At 39.5% G+C, this 25,326-nt stretch overlaps 1 protein-coding gene across 1 annotated transcript in view; it reads left to right on the top strand.

Annotated features, from left to right (window-relative positions):
* The window catches only part of Jmy (junction mediating and regulatory protein, p53 cofactor), a 49,735-nt gene extending 33,603 nt beyond the window's left edge, over positions 1–16,132 (top strand). Inside the window, exons 5-10 of the mRNA XM_051182979.1 lie at positions 6,465–6,630; positions 6,996–7,183; positions 7,630–7,716; positions 12,871–12,966; positions 13,848–14,451; positions 15,823–16,132. Coding sequence (XP_051038936.1) covers positions 6,465–6,630; positions 6,996–7,183; positions 7,630–7,716; positions 12,871–12,966; positions 13,848–14,451; positions 15,823–16,130 — 1,449 coding nt within the window. The 3' untranslated portion in view covers positions 16,131–16,132. The remainder of the gene's footprint in view (positions 1–6,464; positions 6,631–6,995; positions 7,184–7,629; positions 7,717–12,870; positions 12,967–13,847; positions 14,452–15,822) is intronic.
* The last annotated feature ends 9,194 nt before the right edge of the window (positions 16,133–25,326 follow it).

Below are 25,326 nucleotides of genomic sequence, written 5' to 3'. Positions count from 1 at the left end.
TGTCATATAAGGTAGTCCTCAATCTCCTTATCAGGGAAGGGCATTTAAGGTAGCCTCTCCACTATTGCTTAGATTGTTATTTGGGGTCATTTCCCTAGTGCGAGATTTCTCTTTATACCTAGAATGGCTCCCTCTATTACGGTATCTCTCTACCTGACTCAGTCTTCCTGCTCCCTCATGTCCTCCTCTCTCCCCTCTTCTCTCCTTTTCTCTTTCTCCTAACTCTACCAGCTCTCCCCTCCCCCACTCCCAATTTGCTAAGGAAATCTTGTCCCTTTCCCCTTAGGGTGGAGCATACTCTTAATTGTCCTAGCACCTTTAAGGTAGAGACAGTAAGATTGAGTTCAGTTCGTCCTCAACTATGCAACAAGTATAGGCAGCCTGGGCTATGTGAGAGATTCTATATCAACACTCTCGTACCTCATGTATTTGTCAAGCTGTTACTCTCATGCCTACTTTTAATAGTACAGACTGAAAACTTTTTGAACTTGCCATCAGGGTGGTGGTGATGTACACCGTTAATTTCAGCACTTGGGAGGCAGAACTAGCCAGATCTCTGAGTTCCAGGCTACTGTGATCTACAGAATGAGTTCTCGGACAGCCAGCACAGTTACACAGAGAAACTCTGTGAAATTAAATTTTATGTATATGAATGTTTTGCCTGTACGAATGTATGTATACCATATAGACGCTTGTTACCCCTGGAGGTCAGAAGACATCTGATTCCCTGGAACTGGTGTTAGGGATGGTTGTCTACCATGTGGGTGCTGGGACCCCTCTTTTTATGTAGAACATGTTGCTTTTGCAGGGCTGGACAAAGAGGTGGATCAGTGTTTAAGAGGACAGACAGCCAAAAAGGTGGCTAACAGCCCCCTGTAACTCCATTTCTAGACAGCCCAGCACCTTCCATTTTTCCTTGAGCACATAGATATACATGCAGGCAAAAACACCCATATGCATGAAAGTTTAAAGATTATATCTGTTTTTGGTTTGAGTATAACAAAATGTTGCATTATTATATAATCTAGGCTGCCCTTTACTGTTTCTGTGTGTTGGGATTGCCAGTGGATGTCAACATTCTGTGCTTACTGACACTATTAATATTTTTCTGCTACTTTGAAAAACAGCACATGAGATAAACTGATGCCTCATAGGTGTACGCTCTTTGTGTGAGTGAGAGAGAGAGAGTGTGTGTAAGTGTGTGTGTGTGTGTGTGTGTGTGTGTGTGTGTGTGTTGTTAGAAGGTAGAGCTGTTCGTCTCTGAAGGGTTTCACCACCATTCCATGTTCCCCTGAGGCATTTCTACTGCAGTTTTTCTTTAATGAGCTTGCTAATTCTTGTTATTGGCTATCTGGGTTTCTTTTCAAATCCCAGCCTTTTTATTGCCTGTGAAGTAGACATTATCAGACATGATCTGTCTGACACTGGCCTGCTCTGGCAATACAGGGTGCCCAGGCAAGACCCTTGACTCCTAACATTGGACAGTAGTACAGCTTCTGTTAAATAGGCCTCCAGAGGCAAAGGAAGGGAGAGGTTTACCAGAGCTCTAGAGTTTGAATCTGTGGTCATTTTATAGGCCACATCTGGGGTTAAAAGTCTTGCATTATGTGTCTTAATTCTTCAAAGGATTTTTTTTTTAAATTGCCAGTTAAGTCATTCTTGCCAGGTTTATGCTTGTTGTATATATAAGTATTGTGTTTTATATATATTTAACTGTGATGATGTACTGTGTCAGTTTTAATAGCCTTAATTTTAGGTGTCTGCATTACTCATGAGAAATAGAACACATGTAAAATATTAAACCCATCCCAAACAAATGCTAAGTTTTATTCTTAAAAATGTCAGTACTTCAGGGCTGGGGAGATGACTCAGAGGTTAAGAGCACTGGGTGATCTTCCGGAGGTCCTGAGTTAAATTCCCAGTTACCATGTGGTGGCTCACAAACCATCTATAATGAGATTTGGTCCCCTCTTCTGACATGACATGCCAGAATGCTGTATACATATTTTTTTTTTAAAGGCCAGTATTGCATTTTAAATTGGGATGAGACAAGAGAAAGGACCATATGATCCAGTTCTAAAACATTTGTGTTGTTTGAGAAAAATAGTAGTAGTTATTTTAAAGACAAACTTCTTGATGTTTAATCATAAAATTAAAATTATGAATTGATAGAATTAGGAGTACTTTTCACTAGATTAATGATGAACTTGAAATAAAATTTCCAAATTGACATTTAGTTATCACTAATCTCTTAAACAGTGCTGTATTTAGCATTTGAATTTTCACATTTAAGATTGTGATGGTTTGAATAAGAATGGCCCTATAGGCTCTTATTTGAATGCTTAGTCATCAAGGCATGGTGCTACTTGAGAAGGATTAGGCAGAGAGAGGCCTTGTTGGATGAGCCATTGTGGGTAGCTTTGAGGTTTCAGAAGCCTAAGCCAGGCCCAGTGGCTCTCTCTTCTGCTCTCTGTTAATCCAGATGTAGAATTTAAAGTTCCTTCCCCTTGTCTACCTGTATGTTGTCGTGCTCCCTGCCATGATGGAGTGATGGATGGACTAAACCTTTGAAATTTATAAGCTAGCTCCAGATAAATGTTTTCTGTTATAAGAGTTGCTGTGGTCATGGTGTCTCTTCACAGCAATAGAACACTGACTAAGGCAAAGATTAAACACTGTTTCTTTTGACTTGACTTTAATTTGTGATTAGGTTTTCTTTATAGTTATTAAGGGAAGAAGATACTAAAGTTAATGTACCATTGTGAAACCAGTCATGGAAGGCAGTTTCGGCTCAGTGGCCAATGAACTTTAATCTACTGGTTAGCAGAAGATGAATAAGAAAGCTCCCAGAAGGACCCTGCCTTTGTATAAAGCTGACTTATTAGTGTTTTCTCATTGACCACAGAGAATTTAAACCACTGCTGCTTCTGATTTCCTGAGCCATTTCTGTGACAGCAAGCAGCAAACTGCTAGCATGTTGAGCTGAATATTGTATGCCAGTTCTGAGGTCAATTCATTGTTTCTTTTGGATTTTTCCTAAAAAAGCATGCAGGCAAATTATAATTAAGCTTATATTTCCCTATTTCAGTTTTACTTTAATACATGGAATATTGAACATTATTGTATGCTCCTACTTAAGATCTTAATTTATTGCCCATCAGAACATCTTGCAATGAAATAAATCACATTATTACTTAAAAACAAACAAAAAAACCCAAAACACTTGCAGCTAGTAGTTGCCTGCTTCTTACTGTTCTATAAAATGGTAATGTCTAGTCTCTGGGTGTCATGATCTATGAGTTGGTATATGTGAAACATTTAGCCTAATGCCTGGCATAGGAGAACACAGCATTAACTAACACTAATTCTGAAAGGCATTTTTATATAAGTACTATGAAAGGGACTACAAAGAGAAGAAAGATACAATTCCTGTGCTTAAGCTGTTTACTCACCTTTTCAGTGACCACCAGAGGATGCTATTGAATGGTGATGTGGGAGTCTTATGGGCCTTGTCAGAAAGCTCCAACCCCAAGGAGCTTAGATTTGGGTATAGCCAAGCAGTAGAAGGAAGATTGAGTTCCCTTCTTTAGTCCTGGGGATCAAGCGAGACAAGTATTCTACCACTGAGCCTTTTTAAAAGTATCTATACTTTCAGAAAATATACATAGAACTAAGGAAGGAGAAAGGGCACCTCCTAAACATCCAGAAAACAGACTGCCTAAAAAGCTGAACTAGTAGTAAATCACTGAAAAGTGGGTTTTTTTTCTTTCATATTAAAATTTTTATTTGTCCATATGGTTGTGTGATCAAGTTATTAAACTGTTTTTTGAATCATGATGTTAATACAGACGTGACAGGACTACATAAAGCTGCCTGTAATACATAAAACTGTGCCGAAAAGTTTTAACATAACTTACCACAAAGCAAACTTTTAAAGTTTATACCATAGCTTGCTTATATTTAGGGTAATAATGTATTATTATTATCCTGACACAAATCATTTAAAAAATTTTTTTATGTGTATTGCTGTTTTTGCCTGCATGTGAGAGTCAGCTCTTGTAGTTACAGACAGTTGTGAGCCACCATGCAGGGAATCCAGCCTTGGTCATCATACTGCTCTTGACCACTAAGCCATCTTTCCAGCTCCCCCACCCACATTTCAATTTTCTTCTCAGTTTAAAAGCAGATGCTAGGTGTTTCCACAATAAACATACAAAATGTGAAGCCATACTTCACTATTCTTCCACTATGTTTTGATTTATGTCACCTTAACTTTTTTTTTAAACTTGAACTCATCTGCCTGCCTCTGCTACCACCATGCCTGGCTTACTTTAGTTTTTTGCTAACTTTCTAAAATTTTTTGCTGTATAAATTTTTTGCAGCTACCTAAGAAAGAGTAGGATATATATAATTTTCCCCGTTAATTTATTTCTATACATATAAATATTTAGCCTGCATGTTTGACTGTGTATCATGAGCATGCTAAATATCTGTTCAATTCTGAAGAAAGTGTCAGACTTCTGAGAATGGAGTTAAGCCATTGTATATATGTACCACATTTTCTTTACCCATTCCTCAGCTGTGTGTATTAGGTTGTTTCCATATTCTGGCTATTACAGATAAAGCTGCTATGAGCATAGTTAAGCAAGTGTCCTTGTGGTATGATTGAGCATCCTTTGGGTATACTCCCAAGAGTTGTATTGCTGGGTCTTGAGGTAGATTGATTCCCAGAGTCCTGAGAAACCACCATATTAATTCCCAGAGTGGCTGTAAAGTTTTCATTCCTACTAGCCATGGAGGAGTATTCCCTTTACTGCACATCCTCTCCATTATGAGCTGTCAGTTGTATTTTTGGCCTTAGCCATTCTGACAGGTGTAAGATTGAATCTCAGAGTCATTTTGGTTTGCATTTCTCTGATGGCTAAGGATATTGAACATCTGTTTAAGTGTTCCTCAGCCAATCTAAAATCTTGTTCAAAACATCATGTGTCCATTAACATCAAGACAAAAGGGATCATTCAATTCAACAGTGATATGAGGCAGAGCGACCCCCTCCCCCTTACTGCCATAGGCTTTTCTAGATACCTCCCTTATGCACTGGAGACCCAAATGATGTCAGCCTCATATGAGTGAGGCTTTAAAAATTCCTTTCTGGCCGGGCAGTGGTGACACATGCCTTTAATCCCAGCACTTGGGAGGCAGAGGCAGGCCACTCTCTGAGTTCAAGACAAACCTGGTCTACGAGAGTTAGTTCCAGGGTAGCCTCCAAAGCCACAGAGAAATCCTGTCTCACCCCCCCCCCCCCAATTCCTTTCTGTTCTTCCATTCTTTGCCTTTGGTAGTTGCTTCTGCAAAGTCACTTGAAGCCTGGGGCCACTTCTGTACTACCAGGATCTTCAGGGCACATTGATGTCTGTGCAAGGGTCTTTGTGGGGCAAGGAAAGAGAACCTCACAGGAGCCATAAGAGTCGTAGATACTCTGGAAGAAATGCTCTTAGAATAGAAGAGTGCTTACAGCCTGACATGGGAAGCTCCTGAGAAAGCTGCATCTGCTGGAGGGAGTAGTGTTGGGACACAATTTCTGAATCCTTTCTCTGTCGTTGATTACATCAAATAAGATGAAGAGGAAACCTCTTCAGGGCCAGCCAGCCAGGCCACTTCAGAAACTGATTCCAGAAATTTCAGGTTTCCCACTTAGGCCCAATCTAGGGTCCCAGTTTCATTTTTGTTAAAGATACAGACTTCATTACCAAAAAGAACAGTGACTATCATCCATAGACTGTAAGGACTTTTCATATTTAAAGTCATTCTCTCGCCTGATCTACTTAACATATACTCACCTTCCTGTCCAGCCAGCCAATCCAGGAAGCTTTGCTGCAACAGAAACGGGGGGGAGGGGGGGCGCAGATGTGTATAGTAATTGCTTTTCCCACTTTACATTTTGTATGTTTATTGTGAAAGGGAGATCTATAACTTAGCGTCTGCTTTTGAACTGAGAAGAGACGCCATTGGGATTTGTGTCAGAATAATAATACATTGTTACTCTAAATAAGAAAGAGCTATGTTAGTAAAACATTTAAAGTTTTGCTTTGTGATAAGTTAAAACTTTGGGAAGTTTTGGTTTAGTTTTTCCTATGTTTAGATGATTTTTCTCTTTCTTCCTTGGTTCTGTGTGTATTTTCTAAAATTACAGCTGCCTCCCCAATGTGCTTATGATAGTCGAAGTGAACATACATAGTGATGTTACAGAGGTTCAGACTTTCAGAGCTGAGTGTTTTGTGTTTTTCTTCAGGGTTTCTCTGTGTAGCTCACCTGGGATTAAAGGCACGTGCCCCCATTGCTTGGTACTACTTTCTTAAATAAGTTGCTTTAGGAACTTACCATATTGGATTAGTATTAATATCCAGTTGAGTTTTTTTTCCTTGTCTCTACCAGTTAATAGTAGTGTTATTATTTTCCTGCAGATGCAAAGTTTACAGGGCGGTACAGAAGCTATAGCTCAGTTGGATCAGCTAGAGGCTGATTATTATGATCTGCAGCTTCAGTTGTATGAAGTACAGTTTGAAATCCTGAAGTGTGAAGAGTTACTATTGACTGCACAACTGGAGAGCATCAAAAGACTCATATCAGGTATTGTGTGCATTTACCCACAGATTCCACAAAAGTTAGAGGACATGGAAAAAGAATGCATGGGTCCCAAGACTTAAGACTTTAAAAAGTAGTCCTTGAACTGGAATGATTTTTGTGGATTCAACCATTCAGGCTGCTTGTTGGTTTTGAGTATTTTTGTAGCATACCTACTTTGTTAAAGGATGCTTCCCCTAGAATCAGAATTTTTGTAGTTTTGCAAAAGAAGAATTAGGTCTTTATTTACTGAACACTTACTGTGTACCAGACACTTAAAAATGTTGTATAATTTAGTCTGAGGTCTATTTCCTCTCCTTTTAATCACTGGTTAATAAAAAAGCTTGTTCCTAACCACAACTTTGTGACAGAAAAGAGAGATGAAGTGGTATACTATGACACTTACGAAAGCATGGAAGCCATGCTGGAGAAGGAAGAGATGGTGGCATCTGTGCATGCACAGAGGGAGGAGCTCCAGAAACTGCAGCAGAAGGCACGGCAGCTGGAAGCAAGAAGGGGGCGTGTCTCAGCCAAGAAAGCCTACCTCAGAAATAAAAAGGTACGAAAAACTTGTTTTCGTTGAAGTTGTGATGATTTATCATCATTGCCTCCGTTTGTAAAACTAAGTTGCCATGATCTATTCTTAGTTTCTTTCATTAAACAATTGTGTTTCTCTTATAATTGACCTCCAACATACATCCTAACAGCCAGTATTGGTTGTCCAGCTGTTCTGAGGGTGACTCTGCAATGCTAAAATATTCTGATTGGTGATGTCAGTATTCTAAATCTTATTTAGTGAGGTTGGGGGTGTTAAGAGAGTACTGAGGCACTGCCATTAGGTTAGACTGATCTTAGTGGCCACTTCTGAACCTCCAGACATGTAGAGATGGGTTTTAGTGGGTTTAGTGAGCTAGTCCTCATCACTCTGTGCGTCTGAGTAAAACGAATAGATAAACTTTGCCTCAGTCTAAATCTCACTTTAATTAAAACATTTTTCCCCCCTAGGAAATTTGTATTGCAAAACATAACGAAAAGTTCCAGCAGCGTTTTCAGAGTGAAGATGAGTATAAAGCCCATCACACAGCACAATTAGTAAGTCAGGACTCTTGGAACAGAAATCTTACATGTGTCTGGAAGGCGCACAAAGCCCACAGTATGAGAATTGTGTCACTGCATGTTAGTGACTGTGAATGTGTATATTTGAATGATTGAATGAATGAATGAATGTTTGTTTTTGTTATAAAGCTGTTGGTCAATGGCTAGAGCTCTGTCTTAGCTATTAACTCATTTCTATCAAAGTGTTTCCAACTGGTCTTTCCAGAGAGAGTGTCCAGACCTCTTATTCCTCTCATGGCCTATATCTTGACTCCCCTCTACTACATCTCCCAGAATCCTCTTTGTCTCCTAGTTCCACCCATCTGTTTTCCTGTTGGCTAACAGTACTTTATTCATTAACCAATAAGAGAAACAGAATTATCTCCTATCAACTTTTCTCTCCAAAATAAAAAGAAGGGGTTTAACTTTGACATGTAGTAAAATATATAACAAAACAGTTAACAATAATTAGCCCAATAACATTATCAGGAATTAAAGAAAATATTTTATCATATATCCTATCTTTATGGGTCTAAAGTCTTATATGTAACTTATCTTTAATCCTAACTAAGGAAAACTTATTATAACCATAACTATCTATCTTCAACTCCATCAAAAACCACAGGAGGATAGTATATAAACTCTAGATGAGAGAGAGACATCTTGCTGCTTGGTCAGTCACCTGAAGTTCTTCTGTAATGTTTCATCTTCAGCCTATAGGAAACTTTAAACTGTCTGCCAGTCACTTTTCTCTGTGTCCTGTAGACTGTCTGGCAGACTCTTCCATGAATCAGGAACTCTGTAACAATGTCCATCTTGTTTCAGCAGTCACTTTTCTGTGGGCCCTGCATGTCTAGTTTATAGAGCACAAAGTCAAACAGTCCAGACAAGAGCAGTATCTTGCCCAAATGGCTAGTTTTGCCATATTGGGAGTAAACGCCATAACGAGTTTCTTGGATGTCCATCTTCCTTTTTGATGCAGGTGGTGTTGCCAGGAGCAATTGTGTCTCACTATCAAGAAAAACCCTAAACCATTTTAAATGCCATATTTTGTAGGTCTCTGAAAGGTTTGAAGAATGCCTATTCACTTGAAATATATCTCTATATAGCTATAAAAACCTAACAAACTTAGCTATACATTTTGACTATTATAGGTAACTATAATTTGTACATAATTATACATTACATTTTAAAATGAGGTATATAAACACAATACTTAAACAAGAGGAGAAATATACTTATCACAAAATTGACCTTAAATTTGTTACCAATAAATGAAAATCCATTCCAATGCAAAGTATTCATTTCTATACCATAATCCCCTTTTACCTTTAAAAAAAGATCATTGTGATCATTAACCAACCCCACTTAAATGAAAACAAACATGTATAAACAGTATTTGGGAATTTTGGCATTGTTCTTTCCAAACTGCTTCCTGCTGGTAGGGTACGCTGTAATACCATGGGAATCCTAAGAAGACACAGAAATCCTGGCTGTAGTCTGTAAGGCTGCTTTCTGTCCCAGCTGTTTTGAATGTTGGATCACCTGGAACACTGTTTTAGGGGGTCTTGTTTGATCAAACCATGGTAGTCTGGAAGGAATCCACAGCTTTTTATTTTCAGAGAGAGTCTGGACTTATGTCTCTCACGGCCTACATCTTGACTCCTAGGTGCCCTGGAACCTTGTAGACTAAGCTGCCCTCAAACTCATTGAGATCTGCCTGTCTCTGCCTCCCAAGTGCTGGAATAAATGTTTGAATGAATAAATGAGAGATCTAGTTTAGGAAATGAGAGATCTAGTTCCCATGTGCCACTCTTAGCTTCACCTTTAGCTTTCTGTTACCACCAAAGTTGTACATGTGTTAGCAGCAAGTCAGTGTTGACACGTCATTTCTGTCTAAGCCTGTTGATTATGTTGGAGTTCTTTCCTGGTGCAGTAAGGTCTTACAGACATGAATCTGACAGAATCAAACAGGTTCCTTTCACTGCCCTGTGTGTGTGTAATGTACAGAGTGTAGCATATTCAGGTTGATGTATTTCACTTAGTAAGGCAGGGTAAGATGAAATGTGCCAGTTGCACTTACTCAGCAATAAATGAGAGCTCTATGTTGTCATACCCTCTCCGGCTTTGGCTCTTGTCAGAATGTAACTGTTTTAATGATTACTGGTATCTTAATGGTTTAGTTCATATTCCTAAAAGACAAGGTGCTGAGCATGGTTTTTATATGCTCACCTGCCACATGTATATTTTCTTTAGTAAAGTCCTCGTTCAGATCCTTGCTCAGGTTTGCTGTTAACTTTTTGGGTTGTTTGGTCTTGGTAGGATTTCATGTGGAAATAGCTCAGGGGAAATGAGAGTTGGTTTCAGGCATGTCGGTTTTGAATTGTCTTTAAAAAAAAAATCAAACTCAACCATCAACTCCCTCTATTTCATAATGCTGTTATGTTTACATCCTTTGTGTTGGACCTTATTTAGAGCTGCTCTTAGATGCACATAGCTCCATCTGGCTTATAAGCATCAGATGTGAGGGCCCAGAGCCTTAGATTACAAGTGATTATTGTCTCTCAAAGCCTGTTTGGAAGCTGAAGTTATCTTTATTGGAATTTCTTAGGTGATAGGTTATTTAAAATATAACATCCTAATAGTTTAAATAGTTTTTCATAGAAACCATGCAATTAAATATCTAAGGTAGCTTAATATTAACTCAGAAAATGAACTAAAGAAAGCACCAAGTGTACTTGCTGACCAGTGCCACCCCAACAAATGGTAAACAAGAAAATTGTGGTCAGAAAAAAAAAAAAGTTACCTTTCCCCATTAAAAATATCACCCACCGTTGTATATGGTGGTGCACAACTATGGTTCTAGAACTTGGCAGACAAAGGCAGGAAGATTACTGAAAAATTGAGGCCATCATGGTCTACATAAAACTGTTTTAAATCCAAGACAGAAAAAAAAAATGCTTGAGCAGTGCCTGGTGGCATATACCTGTAATCTTAGCAGCATTCTAGAAACTAAGACAGGAGATATGACTCCAGGCATGATAGTCCAGTAAAACTGCCTGAAAATGTTAAAAGCTCATGGCTGGGCCACAGTTAGTGCCTTGATCAACCCTCCTCAGCTGGACAGGGTGTGGGCCTTTGGAACACTCAGTCCTACATGGCCGTCTTCCTCAAAGCCCTCCTCGAAGGTCAGCAGACTGTATGGAAGAGGAGATGGCACGATTCTAGGAGCCAGAGGTTCTGGATGATTGTATTCCAGATATATATAGCAGGATAGGTGCATTAGTAATTCACAAGGTCTGGCAGCATGCACAAGACATGCATAGGCTAAAGCTGGATAGGGTCTCAGCACCGGGAGGGGGAAGTGGATTTGGGTCTCACCTCTAACTAACCAAGTATGTGGGGTGTAGTCTTAGGCAGAAGATATGTTTTTCAAGACAGGGTTTCTCTGATTTAGAGCCTGTCCTGGAACTCACTCTGTAGACTAGGCTGGCCTCAAACTCACAGAGATTCACCTGTCTCTGCCTCCCAGTGCTGGAATTAAAGGTGTGCATCACCACAGCTAACTTTATATTTACTTTTATTGTGGAGCTTAAAGCAGGTTTTCTGTTTGTTTTCCTGTGTGGAAATCTTGAAGATGATGTAGTGAGTCTGCATCTGAGACTTAGGAAGAGAGTCCTGGCTTTTGTATCTAGTAATAAGTGACTCAGCTAATTTAATGCCAAGTGTGCTGTTCATAATTCCTTGTCCCATGTCATAATCCATAGAACTAATATTTATCCAAAGGATCTGCCCCACTACCAAGAGGCACGAAGTATATCTGGCAGTTCTACCCATTAGGAAACAGGTCATTCCCTAATCAGTATCAATCAGTCATCAGCCCTTCAATCACATAGTTAACACTACTTCAGCTATTCATCCTTCTGCCAAGAATGTCACTTAAGAGACTGGATGCTGTTTGGAGCTTGCTATACATGCTGCCTGCCTGCACAATTTAGGAACTTTATTCAAGCCTGGCATTGGTGGCGCATGCCTTTAATCCCAGCACTTGGGAGGCAGAGGCAGGTGGATCTCTGAGTTTGAGGCCACCCTGGTCTACAGAGCTAGTTTCAGGACAGACTTTAAAAGCAATAGAGAGAAGTCGTCTTGAAAAACAAACAAACAAACAAAAAAAACTTTATTCATACATGGGTTAAAACTACTGTTCTCTAAAGATAGTGTCTGTTATCAAAGTTCCTTCTTGCCAACAGATCCCATGTTGGTTAAACTTGTGATCCTTCCCGCCTCTATGGAGAAGCCCCCCATTCTAGCTAATCATAATGCATGCCTGTGAATTCAAGGCCAACCTGAACTCTATTGTGAGTCCTTGTATCAAAAACCAAGTATTGTGGTTCAGTAAGCCCTGACCTAGCATGAGATAAAAGATATGTAGTTGACATATAAAATAATAAATGACAGAGAACATGGAGTTGGTTGTTCTTTAATAGACTCTTACTATGTTTGGATATTTTAACAAGTTACATGACTTTCTGGTGTGTGACCTTTCTATATTTTATGTCTATTTATAAATTTTGATCATACATCAGATGTTAAATTCTGGTGGTGGCGGCACACACTTTTAATCCCAGCGGATGGTTACACAGAGGAAAACAAAAAAAGGATTTAAATTTATAAAGTTTTGATTTAACCTCTTGACAAGCAGAGTCTGTCTCAACTAGTTGAAAACCCTTATTGTATATAATATATAAAGTGATACATGATCATTATAGGGAATAAGTGGATTCCAGAATGAATTGTTGCTACTTTTAGCAAGAGACTCTGAAAGAATGCTTAGCATTTTATAGATTTATTTACGAGGCTAGTTGGAAAAGCATTGAGTGTTGGGATCAGTGCATTGGGCTGTGGAAAGTAAAGCAACTGTATGTGCATTTGGATGTACAAATATCAGTGTTTAGCTTAGAAACAATTTCATCTCACTTTATCAGGCCAGTGTGAACTTACAGGGAGTAGAGTATTTTACATCATAAAAGATTTTATCCAATGAATCATTCTCTAAAAATCATTTAACATATTGGGGGAAATCTTTTCTTTCTCCCTTGAAAATAGTAAGATAAATTGTGCACAGTGTAATGTGTTCTTTTGTTTTACCAGAAGAGAGAAAAATTACATGATGAAGAGGAAAGAAAAAGTGCCTGGGTTAGCCAAGAGAGGCAAAGGACCCTCGATAGACTCCGAACATTTAAGCAGGTAATAGAAACTCACTCTATTGATTGGTTTTCATTCCTTTTCAGAGAGAGCCATCATACACTCCTATTAGGCGATTTCTGGTTAGAATGTAGTCCAGCCATAGTAGTTCGGTCGTCTCCCTTTGCTGTGACTGAGTCTGACAATAATTTTCTCTAGACCCTGGTGTACAGCTTTAGTAGTGCAAACAATGGACGGCCTTCTGTCGAAACAAAAAAAAGCCAATACTACAAAAAACTTCACTGCTTTGTCCCCCTTCTATCATAAAATTATTATCAGGCATTTGAAAAAGTGCCTTGACACCCCCCCCCTTTTTTTTTTTTTTTTTTTAAAGGTTTCAACTTTTTTAATATAAGAATTTGAAAATAAAAGGTAATACTGTGTTTGTCTTGAGTTTTATATACTGGTTTTTTTTTTTTTTTTTCCCATTGAAGATTTAAAGTCATGTGGCTGGTTTTCTTGTTTGCCTATGAGATATTACATGCATACACATTGTCTAGACTGGAATGTATGTAGACCAGGCTGGTCTCAAACTCATAGCTATCCACCTGCCTCTGTCTTTTGGGTGCTGGAATTAAAGGCAAGTGCACCCCAATGCCCTGCACATGCTGTTTTTAAGCATTTGGCTTAGTTGGGTAAGAGGGAACAAGGTTTATTATCTGATAGCAGGCAAAAACAGTTGGTGATAATTGTTTGAAAGGTATTGAAAGTTTAGGCACAGGTATTCTAGTTTTCCTGGTTGTCTTTTTGCCTATCCCTTGGGGAAAAAGTCAGGGGGGAAAAAAAAAGCCAATAATAACATTGTGTTAAAGGGCAGAATCACTGAGCATTGGTTGACAATCATTTTAATATAACATACTCATACAGTAACTCTGGTGTTTTAGAGGTACCCTGGGCAGGTCACCCTTAAATCAACTAGACTAAGAGCGGCTCATGCCAGAAGAAGAAGTCCAGCAAGTCCCGTGCCCTGTGATCAGCAGTGTGCCTCTCTAGTAGGAGCTCTGCAAGGAGAGGAGAAGACAGAGGTTGGGGAAGAAAGAAGCCAGCTCCAGTCTTCAGAGGCAGCAGAGCCCCGGAGCCTTGTCCATCCTGAAGACACTTCGTCAGTACAACTTGAAGCCACTTCATTACCTCCCAATGCTGTTACCTCTGAACCGCCTCCCCCTTCATCGCTTCCACTTTTGACTAGTAATGACCTCAAACCATGCTCTGCTACAGTGGATCCACCCCTGCCCCCTCTTCCTCCAACACCTCCCCCTCCCCCTCCACTGCCTCCACCCCCACCACCACCCCTGCCTGTTGCAAAGGACAATGGTGCCACCACCACTTCAGAGACCCTGGAGAAAGAGATGCTTAGACAGGAGGGCAGTGAGAAGAGGATCCCAAAGTCAGCCAGCGCCCCATCAGCACAGCTCTTTGATAGCAGCCAGCTGGTCAGCGCCCGGAAGAAGCTGAGAAAGACTGCTGAAGGGTTACAGAGGAGGAGAGGTGAGTGAACAGGGCCTGTCTGAAGCCCAGGGAAGGACCTTTGCATTGAATTCTGGGTTGCAAAGCCTTAAAGTTAGTTTTTGAATGTGATTTGACAACAAATGGCACCCAAGGTCACAGCAGAGAATTCTTAGCGTCTTACCTGAGCTGTTAGGCACATTGTTAAAATATCCAAGTGACATTTGACCTATATGTTAGGTAGGTAGTACTTTTGATGATTAACTTGAATGTGTCCCTGACTAGCTTAGTGGTGGAGCTCATGCTATTGATGATGATGATAATGACGATGATGATGATGAAGACATATGTAAGAAAGGGTTTGAAGCCACTAAAGAAGGAAAGGAGATTATATGTACCATTTATCACATTTCCAGTATGCTTCAATAAAGTCATTTCTAAAAAATAACACATCTTTTCTTGCCTTTGAGGGACTTTAAATTTGCATGGGGCAAATAATGGAGAGCATATTACATATTAATCTGAGAATATTCTGTAAAATATTTCATACCACAATTTGAATAGACTCTCCTGTGTGAAATAACTAAACGAAAAAGCACATCAACAGTGAACCAAGATTAAATTGTGTGTGTGTGTGTGTGTGTATGCATATGCACATGTGTGCGTGTGCACGCAGTGCAGTGCTATGTGATGCAGTGAGTGTGGTGCAGGGTGTGCTTATACGCACTTGGTTTTTCATGTTGAGCCCGAGTCAATTTTGAGTGTTTTCTTCAACTGCTCTCTGTCTAACTTTTTGAGATAAGGTTTCTTCAACTGCTCTCTGTCTTACTTTTTGAGATAAGGTCTGTCACTGAACCTGGAGCTCACCAGTTCAGCCAGTAACCCACTTCAACCCCTCAGGCTCTGCTTGTCACCATGCATCTGCCAAGTACTGGGATTATAGGTATGCACCACTGTGTCTAGTTTTTATATGGATGTTGGGAATTTGAACTCAGATCCTCATCTTGGGCACAGCAAAGATGTTACCCCCTGAGGTGTCTTCTAGCTGTTAAAGGCTAGGCTCACAACCAAAAACATTTAAAAAAAAAAAAAAAAAAAAAAAAAGCAGGGTGGTGGTGGCTGCACATGCCTTTAATCCCAGTACTCAGGAGGCAGAGGCAGGTGGATCTCCCATGAGTTCAAGGCTAGTCTGATCTTTAGAGCACGTTTCAGGACAGCCAGGGATACACACAGAAAACAAATTAACTAATTAAATGGAACAATCACTGTCTTACTTTGTGTTGGTGGTGGATGCAGTATGGGGATCCTTTGGGAATCTCACCTATCATATCAAGACCAAGCTTTATTGGAGGTCATCAGATTTGACACTAAATACAATAATCCTAACTCTGATGTTTGTTTTGTTTTCCTAAGTGAGTTCACCCATGGATGAGGTGTTAGCATCCTTGAAACGTGGTAGTTTTCATCTGAAAAAAGTTGAACAGCGGACTCTGCCTCCTTTCCCTGATGAAGATGATAGTAATAACATCTTGGCGCAGATAAGGAAAGGGGTGAAATTGAAGAAGGTTCAGAAGGAGGTTTTGAGAGAATCCTTCACACTCCTGCCTGACACAGACCCTTTGACTCGGAGCATCCATGAAGCGCTAAGAAGAATTAAAGAGGCCTCCCCAGAGTCGGAGGAGGAAGAGGAAGCTTTACCTTGCACAGACTGGGAAAACTAGCAGGTAAAAATGACCTGCTGTCTTTGGCAGCTTGTGCCAGCTATCCAATATCCAGTGGATGCAGTATGGGGATCCTTTGGGAATCTCACCATCATGTCAAGACCATCTCCTAGCTTTATTGGAGGTCATCAGATTTGACACTAAATACAAAAATCCTAACCCTGATATTTATTCTGTTTTCCTAAGTGAGGCTGGAGTACTCTTGGCATTGTGCAAAAGGCCCTGAAATGAGTTCCTAGCACAGGGGTTCACAACTGCCTGTACGAGGATCCAATGCTCTTTTCTGGTCTCTGTGGGTACCACATACATACCCGATTCAGAGACACACACATACAAAAATTAAAAATAGAAAATAAAGAACAAAACACTTTCCTGGCCAAGTGTGATGCTCAGCATGTCTTCTTGTCTGTCTGTGGCCTATTCATTATATTGATCAGTTTCAGTGTGGATAATAGATAATGTGAACTCCAGGTTTTAACTCAAAAACATTATCTTATTTCCACCTGGATTTTGATTTGCTTTGTGCGTGCGTGCGTGCGTGTGTGTATGTGTGCGCGCGCGCATGCGTGTATATACACACACAAAATACAAATCCTTTTCCTTTATACAGTAGTTCCTCTTGTGACTAATCAGGTGGGTATGTTTCTAGAAGTCACATTCTGTATTTTTATTGGTTTGTTTTTATATCATTGTTGCAGTTATTTTCTTTACTGTATGTGCCTTTTAAGGTAGCATCTGTCTGTATCCAATATCCAGGCTGGTCTGGAATGCTTTGTGATTCTCTTGCCTCATGGTATCCATCACTCATTTCAGGGCCTCTTGCAGAGTGCCAAGAGTACTCCAACCTCAGAAAGCTCCTTTCAAAGGCAGTGGCTACAGAAATGCTGTGTGATATTCCAAGTGAAGAGATACTCTTATTTTTATCTTGACCAGAAAAGCCTTTTTAACTGAACTAAATTAAATTAAATTAGGCATATTTGATCCTTTCTTAGCTGCTTGTAACTTAAAACTATTCGGTCATACTACTGTTCCTGTGTTGTCTATAATAAACATTATAGCTTTATTTATAAATACAAGCTATAATCATCTTGAGTCCTCTGCGCAGTAAGACTGTATTTGGTTACACATATGCATTCTAATGCATTCTAATACGAAGTCTGCTTGCTTCTCTTCGTCTTTAGCTGGTCTGGCACTGGCTATATAGATCAGGCTAGTGTTTGCCTCCCTTCTTCCCACTTGCCTCTGTCTCCCTGAGTGCTGGAATTAAAGGTGTGTGCCACCAAGCCCTCTGCTGCTTTTAAATTGCATAAGTAACACTATGTTAAAAGAATAAACAGCTGTGGCACATGCTGTAAGTTATATAGTTAAAGGATTGGCAGTGGGTTCAGCTGAAATAAGATAACATGTACAGAGTGTGTAAAATGTTTTGTTTTCTGATGGACTCCATGGTATTTAGTCAAACAGGAAGACTCAACTAGACTTGGTTGTTCAGTTCTGCAATACCCAGGCAATGTTGAGGAGGTGGAGGCAGAAAGATCATGGCTTTGAAGCCAGCTATGATTACATATCAAAACTCATCTCAAAACAAAAACAGAAAAGCAAGCCCCAAGAGAGGGAACACTGTTTCTAGAGGGGTTATATACAACATCGCTTGTTTTTTAAAGCCATATATGGTGGCACACATCTTTAATCCCAGTACTCAGAGGCAGAGGCAGGAGAATCTCTGAGTTCTTTTGAGCTTGTCTATAGAGTGACCTTCAGGACAACCAAGACTCCAGACCCCATCTCAAGGGGATAGGAGGTGATAGCTTATTTTTAGATCCAGGATAGTTATCTTTGGATGGGAAGGTATACAGTGATCCCTAACTTTGTATGGTGTTAAGCATAGCCTAAGGGATTTACTAAGAAGTGTGGATTCCTGCCTTTGACCCCAATCTCACTAAGTGGATATTTAATGTATCTGTAAGTGCACATAACTTTTGAGCACTTGGCACAGTCACATATGACCAAGTCAAATAGAGCATTACTGCTAAAGCATTTCTCCCTTTTCCTCTTGAGCCCAGGAAAGGAGGAAGTTGCTGTCAGGTCCATCTGCACCAGTGTTTGTCTCGAGCTTCACAAGGTTTCTATCATGTGTTATCTAACCCTGGTTTCAGCCACTGTGGATTCTGACTGGCATTTTCTGTTACTGCTATTCATCTCACTTATTTTATAGGAAAACACTTACTTTCCTTTAAGAAATGTAGTGTAAGACAAATAAGTGTTTCTAGCTAATAGGCTAATATTCAGAGACTCAAATTGTCTTTCACAGTAGATACTTGCAGATCATCCACTTCTTTAAGGTTCTTGCTCCTGCTATATTGTCTCCTGCTTGCAGCACTCCCCACCCCACCCCCCCATATTTTCCAAGATAAGGTTTCTCTGTGCAGCTTTGGAGCCCTGTCCTGGAACTCACTCTATAGACCAGGCTGTCCTTGAATCACATAGATCCCCCTGCCTCTGCCTCCCAAGTGCTGGAATTAGAGCCACCACCTGACTGTAACTTCTCTTGCCACTAATGCTGTATCTCACCCACTTGCTGGTGATTGGGTAATTGCATGGCTGTATTTTCAGGGTTAACTATAGCTTGCTCAAGTCAGCATTTCCATGCCTGTCTTCTCCATCTCACCAGGTATTGCAGCACGATTTTGTGTAACTCAGCTGAAGTGCAGTTTATATGTCTGAGCACTGACTGTCGGAGTGTGAGGGGCTTTTAGTTCTTACAGTGTTGAAAGAAACCAGTAAATACTCAGCACATGTTGTACAACCTAGATGCTTTTAAAAGATGAATGTATGCTCTATCATTTTGCTGTGAGACAGCTGTGGCTAACATTGCCCCTAAATAGCTCTCTAATCACAAGAAAAACAAAATTGTCTTTCTCAAATTTGTCAGTATAAGGATAGAAAGAGAATGTGAGGCACAATTGTCTTTTAAGACAAACGTTAGTGCTGCTTCAAAAGTAAAAAGGAATATGTGGAATTGATTGATTTTTATTAATCTTTCTGACAGAGGGCCAAAGTGGTACCTTTTAATATACAGTTGCCATAAAACTGAAATATTACCTCTGCAATCAGCCTTCTTAGGTACTTCAAACCCAGGCTTTGATTCAAAGTCAGTGTTTATGTTGTATTTCCTTAATAGCACATCTTGGTGAAATATCTAATCCAAGCAAAATGTACTTATTGGAAAACCATTTTGTTTGAGCTTTTTAACCTAAAACTAGCTGGGTTTCAAGTACTCAGTGCCTGTGTGTAGCTTTGAATAGAAAACAGAACTGGAATACAGAAGCGTGGTTGCTTTGTGTTCATGTTTCTATGCTTCTCCTAGAGGGTCAGTTAATAGTCTGTCTCTATTGATGTTTAAAGACAACCGTAATAAGTCTTATTGTGTTGGCAGTTTGTAAAATATAATATACCCCCTGACATAAAGTATTAGCCTAAGAGTAATAGGAATTAATGTGAATCTTACACTCTCAATAGTGATCAAAATTTGTATTAAATGAATTTTGTTCTTACCTCTTGAAAAATACAGACATCACTGGGCTGAAGAGATGACTTAGTGGTTAAACCATCTTGCAGAGCCTTGTGTACAAGCCCCGATATTTACATGGCAACAGTCACAGGGAATCTGATGCTCTCTTCTGGCCTCTATAGGCACTGCAGGCACATGGTGCATATACATTCCCAGGCAAACTTTCATACACATAAAATAAAACTAAATAATAAAAAAAGTATAAGCATTTAAAGAAACTCCTACACCGTTACTATATAGCTGACTATTAAAAACAAACATACCCTACCTTTAAGAGGCATTTTGTCCTAACACATTGTGTTATTTTGTTACTAACAGGTGACTTAAAGAAGAACAATGCCCATGGATGAAGACTGGGTCTGATTCTTTTGGGGAGAAGTTTAAGCTCTTGGTCCCATATTGGATTCCATTAGACCTTGAGTGTCTTGGCAAAGTGGTGTGGAAAGGAAGCACCATTGGAGGAGGGGAGGGTGTTAACTTCCTGTTAAGACTCACTGGTAGTGGTGATGTCAGTGTTGTATGTATGTGCAATGTTCCTGACAGCTGTGAGAAGGCCTCCTGAAGATGGTTGTTTCTTACACCCCTCCTCTTCCTATCCACCCATTCCTGATCTCATAGTGGCCAGTCACACCTAACATGGGGTTGGCAGAGTTCTACTGTGTGAGCTACTTTGGGATTCATCTTTCAGTGAACTGAGAAGATAATTGCTGAAGCACAGCAGCTTCCACATGAGCTTCTAGACTAGAGTGACATGCTAAAGAAGACATTTGTCATGGTAGTTACAGTCAGGAATTAAAAGAAAATGGAATACACTTAAGATTTCCACATTTCCATCTCCAGAAATGTTCAGTATCTGAGAAGCTAATGGAGCTATATCCATTAATGTGTGCACCAAACATGACACATTTAACAAGGCATATTTTTAAGACGCCACCGTCTTACATTTTGTAAGAGTTTGAAGTTAAAATTTCCATGCCTTTAAAATAGTGTTTCATAATTCTGAATTTAGAATAGTTTGAATTTTATGTGCACCATTTATGAGAAGCAATGCTTCATAATTTGATAATGTTTCAAATTATTTTTAGTCTTTTTTTGTTTGAACTACTGCTTGATTACTATAACTCATGACTTTCCTATTGAGAATCAAAAATGAGGATTCAACAGTAGGGATACAGATTTACAACTCTTTATTATCATGCACCAGTTTTAAGTACTTATTGTTACGCTCCATGGTGAAGAGTGTGTGTTCAGAAGATAGCCAATCCCAAGAGCCTCTCACTGGCATTTCACTGTGTTCTTAGGCTTTGGATAGGGCATTAGGGGAGCATTTGTTGCTGTTACTAAATCTTTAAACGTACATACTTAGTTTGAACGCTGACTTAGCAGTATCTTAAGGGTCCATTTATGAATGGAGCTGGCATGGCTTGTCAGTGGGATTGTATGGACGTGCATGAAGGTATATATGCTGCACCTAGTTTACAGCACGTTGTAGTGTGAAGACAGATCTTGGCTTTATATGGAGGGATTAACATACCAAAAAGAACTTCATTCCTAGAGAGTTCTTCCCCAGTTTAGCCCGGAAAGCCACCCTGGTGGGGAAGCAAGCACCTCACTGTGCACCAGAGGTTCTCTCTAGGAGCATGGCTCCCTTTCTTGTCGTTTTTAAAGAGATATTTTTCTTTAATTATGGAAAAAAATACATTCTGTAACGGGTTTAAAGTAAACCAAATCGTTACACTTAAGTGTCTGTAGCACATTTGTTGATGAGACTGCCGCTCTTGTAGCATTTTATTTATATATTTTAGTCCTTGCATAATTCTCATATCTTGTCTGGAACAGTTAAAAGAGCTCTGATATACAGACCTCACCCCAAGATGATCTGTGGGTCCTTTCTACCCACAGCAAAGCATCAGCATGTATTTAACCCAAAAGAGTCATTGGCTGGATAAAAATATTTGAAAAATTACGAAGTTTGCAAGCTTCCTAGAAGTCACCTGTCACACACTCCCAATGCATCAGTATTTATCCTGTTTTTTTTGTTTGTTTTTTTTTTTTTTTTAATTTTGAGACCAGGTTTTGCCCTGGCTGGCCTGGAACTTGCCCTGCAGACTGGATTCACCACGCTCCTCCTCCCATTTCCCTCTCCAGTGTTGGGATTGCAGCTGGGTGTCAAGGTGGCCGGCTCCATTTTTTTCCGTTTTTAAAGACTTTTTTTTTTTTTTTTAAATTATGTATGTCCACAGAAGCTCTCACCTTGAGCTAGATTTACAGACCCCTCATGTGGTTGCTGGGAATCAAACTTAAATGCTCTGAAGGAGCAGTTCATGCTCTTAACCCTTGAGCTATTTTTCCAGCCCATATTTCTTTTAAACTTTAGGAAAAAATGGAATATAATGTACAATAAGCAGCAGTCCTTGTGTTGTAATCATTCTTGGCACCAAACTCCTGGCCAGTTTAGATGTGGATGCATGGCACCCCAGCAGCTTTCCAGGGATGACTTTATTCTTGACAACCCACACTGCAGCACCGGAGCCTTCAACCCACTGTGAAGCAAACAGTTTTCTTCCAACATGCTGGTTTCCCTGCCTCAGGGTTCTAGTGCTTGTACTGGAGTGTGGCTCAGGAGTAGACTTCCATCTGTAGCGTTGTTTCAAGTAGAAAATATTCCTACTTGAAAAAAAAAAATCACACACTATTGGATTTACCCACAATAATATAATTTGAAATAACTAGTATACAGGTGTTCAACAAATCACTAGATTTATAGCCCCAGAAAAATAGCAATAAGCATGGTGTTTTTTATTTTTGTTTCCCTCCTCTATCTTAGTTCCCTAGACACTTAACAAGGACCTTTGGCTTAATTTTGGAAAAAGTCAGCACATGAGAAGTGATGAGCTCTGGCCTTCACAGTACAGTCATGTGTTCAGTTGTCATGGCACAGTCAATGCTTCCAATTCCCAGTCTGTGTCTACAGTTAGACTCCCACTGTGTCATTCCATCTCACAGGCCCTGCTTGCTCATGCTGTTCCCATATATGGTATACTGATGACAGGAAACAAGTAGGTGACTTGGGGATGCTTAGCTTATTGTTAACGTTTATATTTTAATGTTAATTTCAAATATTCCCCTAATACAACCACAATTGTGTTTAGTAGCTAGCCAGTGTATGTATAGAAAAAGGTATCTCTGATGGTTTAAAGTCCTAATTGTATTTTAGCAGTAAGAAATTACTAGAGAACGAGGACTTCAGGGGATAAGCAATGACCTTATTTAAAGAGTGCTTTATTGGGGTATGGAGTTCATAAAAACAATCATTCCTGAGCTGTTCATTGCACTTAAACTTTTCCTTCTCTGTGTATCCCTGGCTGTCCTGGGACTCGCTATATAGAACCAGGCTGGCCTTGAACTCAGAGATCCACCTGCCTCTGCCTCTTGAGTGCTGGGACTATAGATATGTACCTCAACACATGATGCAAATTATCATTTTAAAAAAAGATACTGGTGTGGTGGCCTTTCCTGTAATGAATATTTTGAATCTACTGTGTGTGTTGAGAGGGTTCTTTTCTACAGCCGTGCCACAGTATGTCCTAGAGTAGACTAAATTGCACAGTGTATCATAGACACCTCACACTAGGAAAGTCGCAGCCTCACAGGTGCCATCCATGTGGCACAGGGACACACTCATTGATGCAGTTGCATTCTCTATACTCCCTGAGACCTTTTTGGAACTCATTCACAGGATGTCTTTGTATTTATTTAAATCAATGCTTTTAGCCTAGCTTTGCGATATGCTCATCAGCAGAAACCAATCTGCGTAGTGACTTCGGGTCTTTAGCAGGCCTATCAGGGAGGTTATATTTTTACCAAGTAAAACATAATAACTAAGAAATTCTGACCAACTACATACAGAACATTGAATACAGCTGCAGACAGAGTAAGGCAGCCATTTGATGGGAAGTGGAGACTTTCGTTTATCTTTGTTTTTGCACTGAATACAAATGATTATATAATGCTTAATATGCATATCGAACATTTTATTTGTGCTTGGTGATGCCCGTGACCATTGAGACTTGTTTTAGATGGAAGACAGGTGGGAGCGTAGAAGCACCTTACTGTTGAGCACACAGCATTTGTCTCCTACTGAACATCAGTAGTAGTCATGCTTGAACTTTCCTTTTTTGTTAAAGCACATTAAAATTCTGCCTAATTGCTTTGTAAAGTGAAGCAATGGTATTTTTTATCCTATAAATATAATGTAACTTAAAAAGTTTTCATACAAAATGAGTTTATATCATTATCTAAGCTGTCATGTATTTAAACAGAGGCTTTTTAAAAGTGGGAGGCAGAGAGCGAGAGAGAATGAGTGTGTACTAAATGTTTCTTGAGTTATGTTAAAGATGCTATTAAAGTTTCATTTTGCCCACAGCAAACACATAACTTGGCATTTGTACGACTGCATTCCAAATTTAGAAATGTCCCCTCTCTTCAAACCACATTTACTGGGTTACTACAAAGTGCAGGTACAGAGAATACCTCTGAGGTGACATGCTAAATGTTGGTGAATGCTGGTCCACACGGACTCTAAAGCAATCATTTGTTTTGAGGGGAGGGGGAAGTTCCATTTCTTTTCTTTCTTTCTTTCTTTCTTTCTTTCTTTCTTTCTTTCTTTCTTTTTTTTTTTTTTTTGTAGATTCAGTTACAGTTAAGAGTGGTTCAGTTTGGGGCATTGAAAGTAAGTAGGAAAGACCTTGAGAAATTTAAAAGCAAAAGGTATGTATGTTGAAGTTTTTTTTTAACAGGAGAAAACATTTTTACTTGCATGTTGTATAGTCAACTATCAAAGGGTATGATGTGTTGTTTTAGGTTTTTCCATGCAAATTCATTGCCTTTACTACAAAGTCTTCCTAGTTACCAGTAGGAAGGAGTCCCTTCATTTGTGTGATGTTACAAAGGTTGGACAGTGCACCCCATAGCAGTAACATATGATGTCTCTGTACTGTATGCATTGCCAAGTGTGAAACCATACTATGTAGTTTATTGAGGAATGGAAGGCTGCAGATCATTTTGCATGAGTAAAGCCCACTGGGGCTAAAGAAACTGACACTTTGTTTTTACCTGCTTTGGGTAAATGAAGATTACAATGGCAAACTGACTCACCACTGTTAGCTTTGTACAATGTTATAAAGGCAGAAGCAAAACACTAGTGCACTGTGCTTGGCTTTACAGGATGGCTCTCCCACCATTACATTAAGTGCATTGTCTGCATCATACTGTAAATGCCATCTCTTGCAAATTTACATACTTAAATATGCTCAATTAACATTCTAAAGTATTAACAATACAAAGAAAATACTAAGCAGGCATTTATAGCAATACTATGAAATCAATAATTGTTTTGATTATTGCCTTTTGCTCTTTAGTGCAATCTTTTTGCATCGTAATTGTTGTGTTGCTTTCTTTTTTACGTTTGAGACTCCTGACTTCAGAATTAAGTACTTGCTCACCCAAAATTGCACTCACCTTTTTCTTATTGTACATGCAATGTAACAACACACAGTTTTGGTGCTTAACAACATTCTTTTTCTTTAATAAAGGATATTTATTTGAATTAACTTGATTTTGTTG

Source organism: Phodopus roborovskii, unplaced genomic scaffold, assembly GCF_943737965.1.
Source record: "Phodopus roborovskii unplaced genomic scaffold, PHOROB, whole genome shotgun sequence".
Taxonomy (NCBI): domain Eukaryota; kingdom Metazoa; phylum Chordata; class Mammalia; order Rodentia; family Cricetidae; genus Phodopus; species Phodopus roborovskii.
The sequence above is the reverse complement of the archived record's forward strand: the minus strand, read 5'-3'. Positions and strand labels throughout refer to the sequence as shown.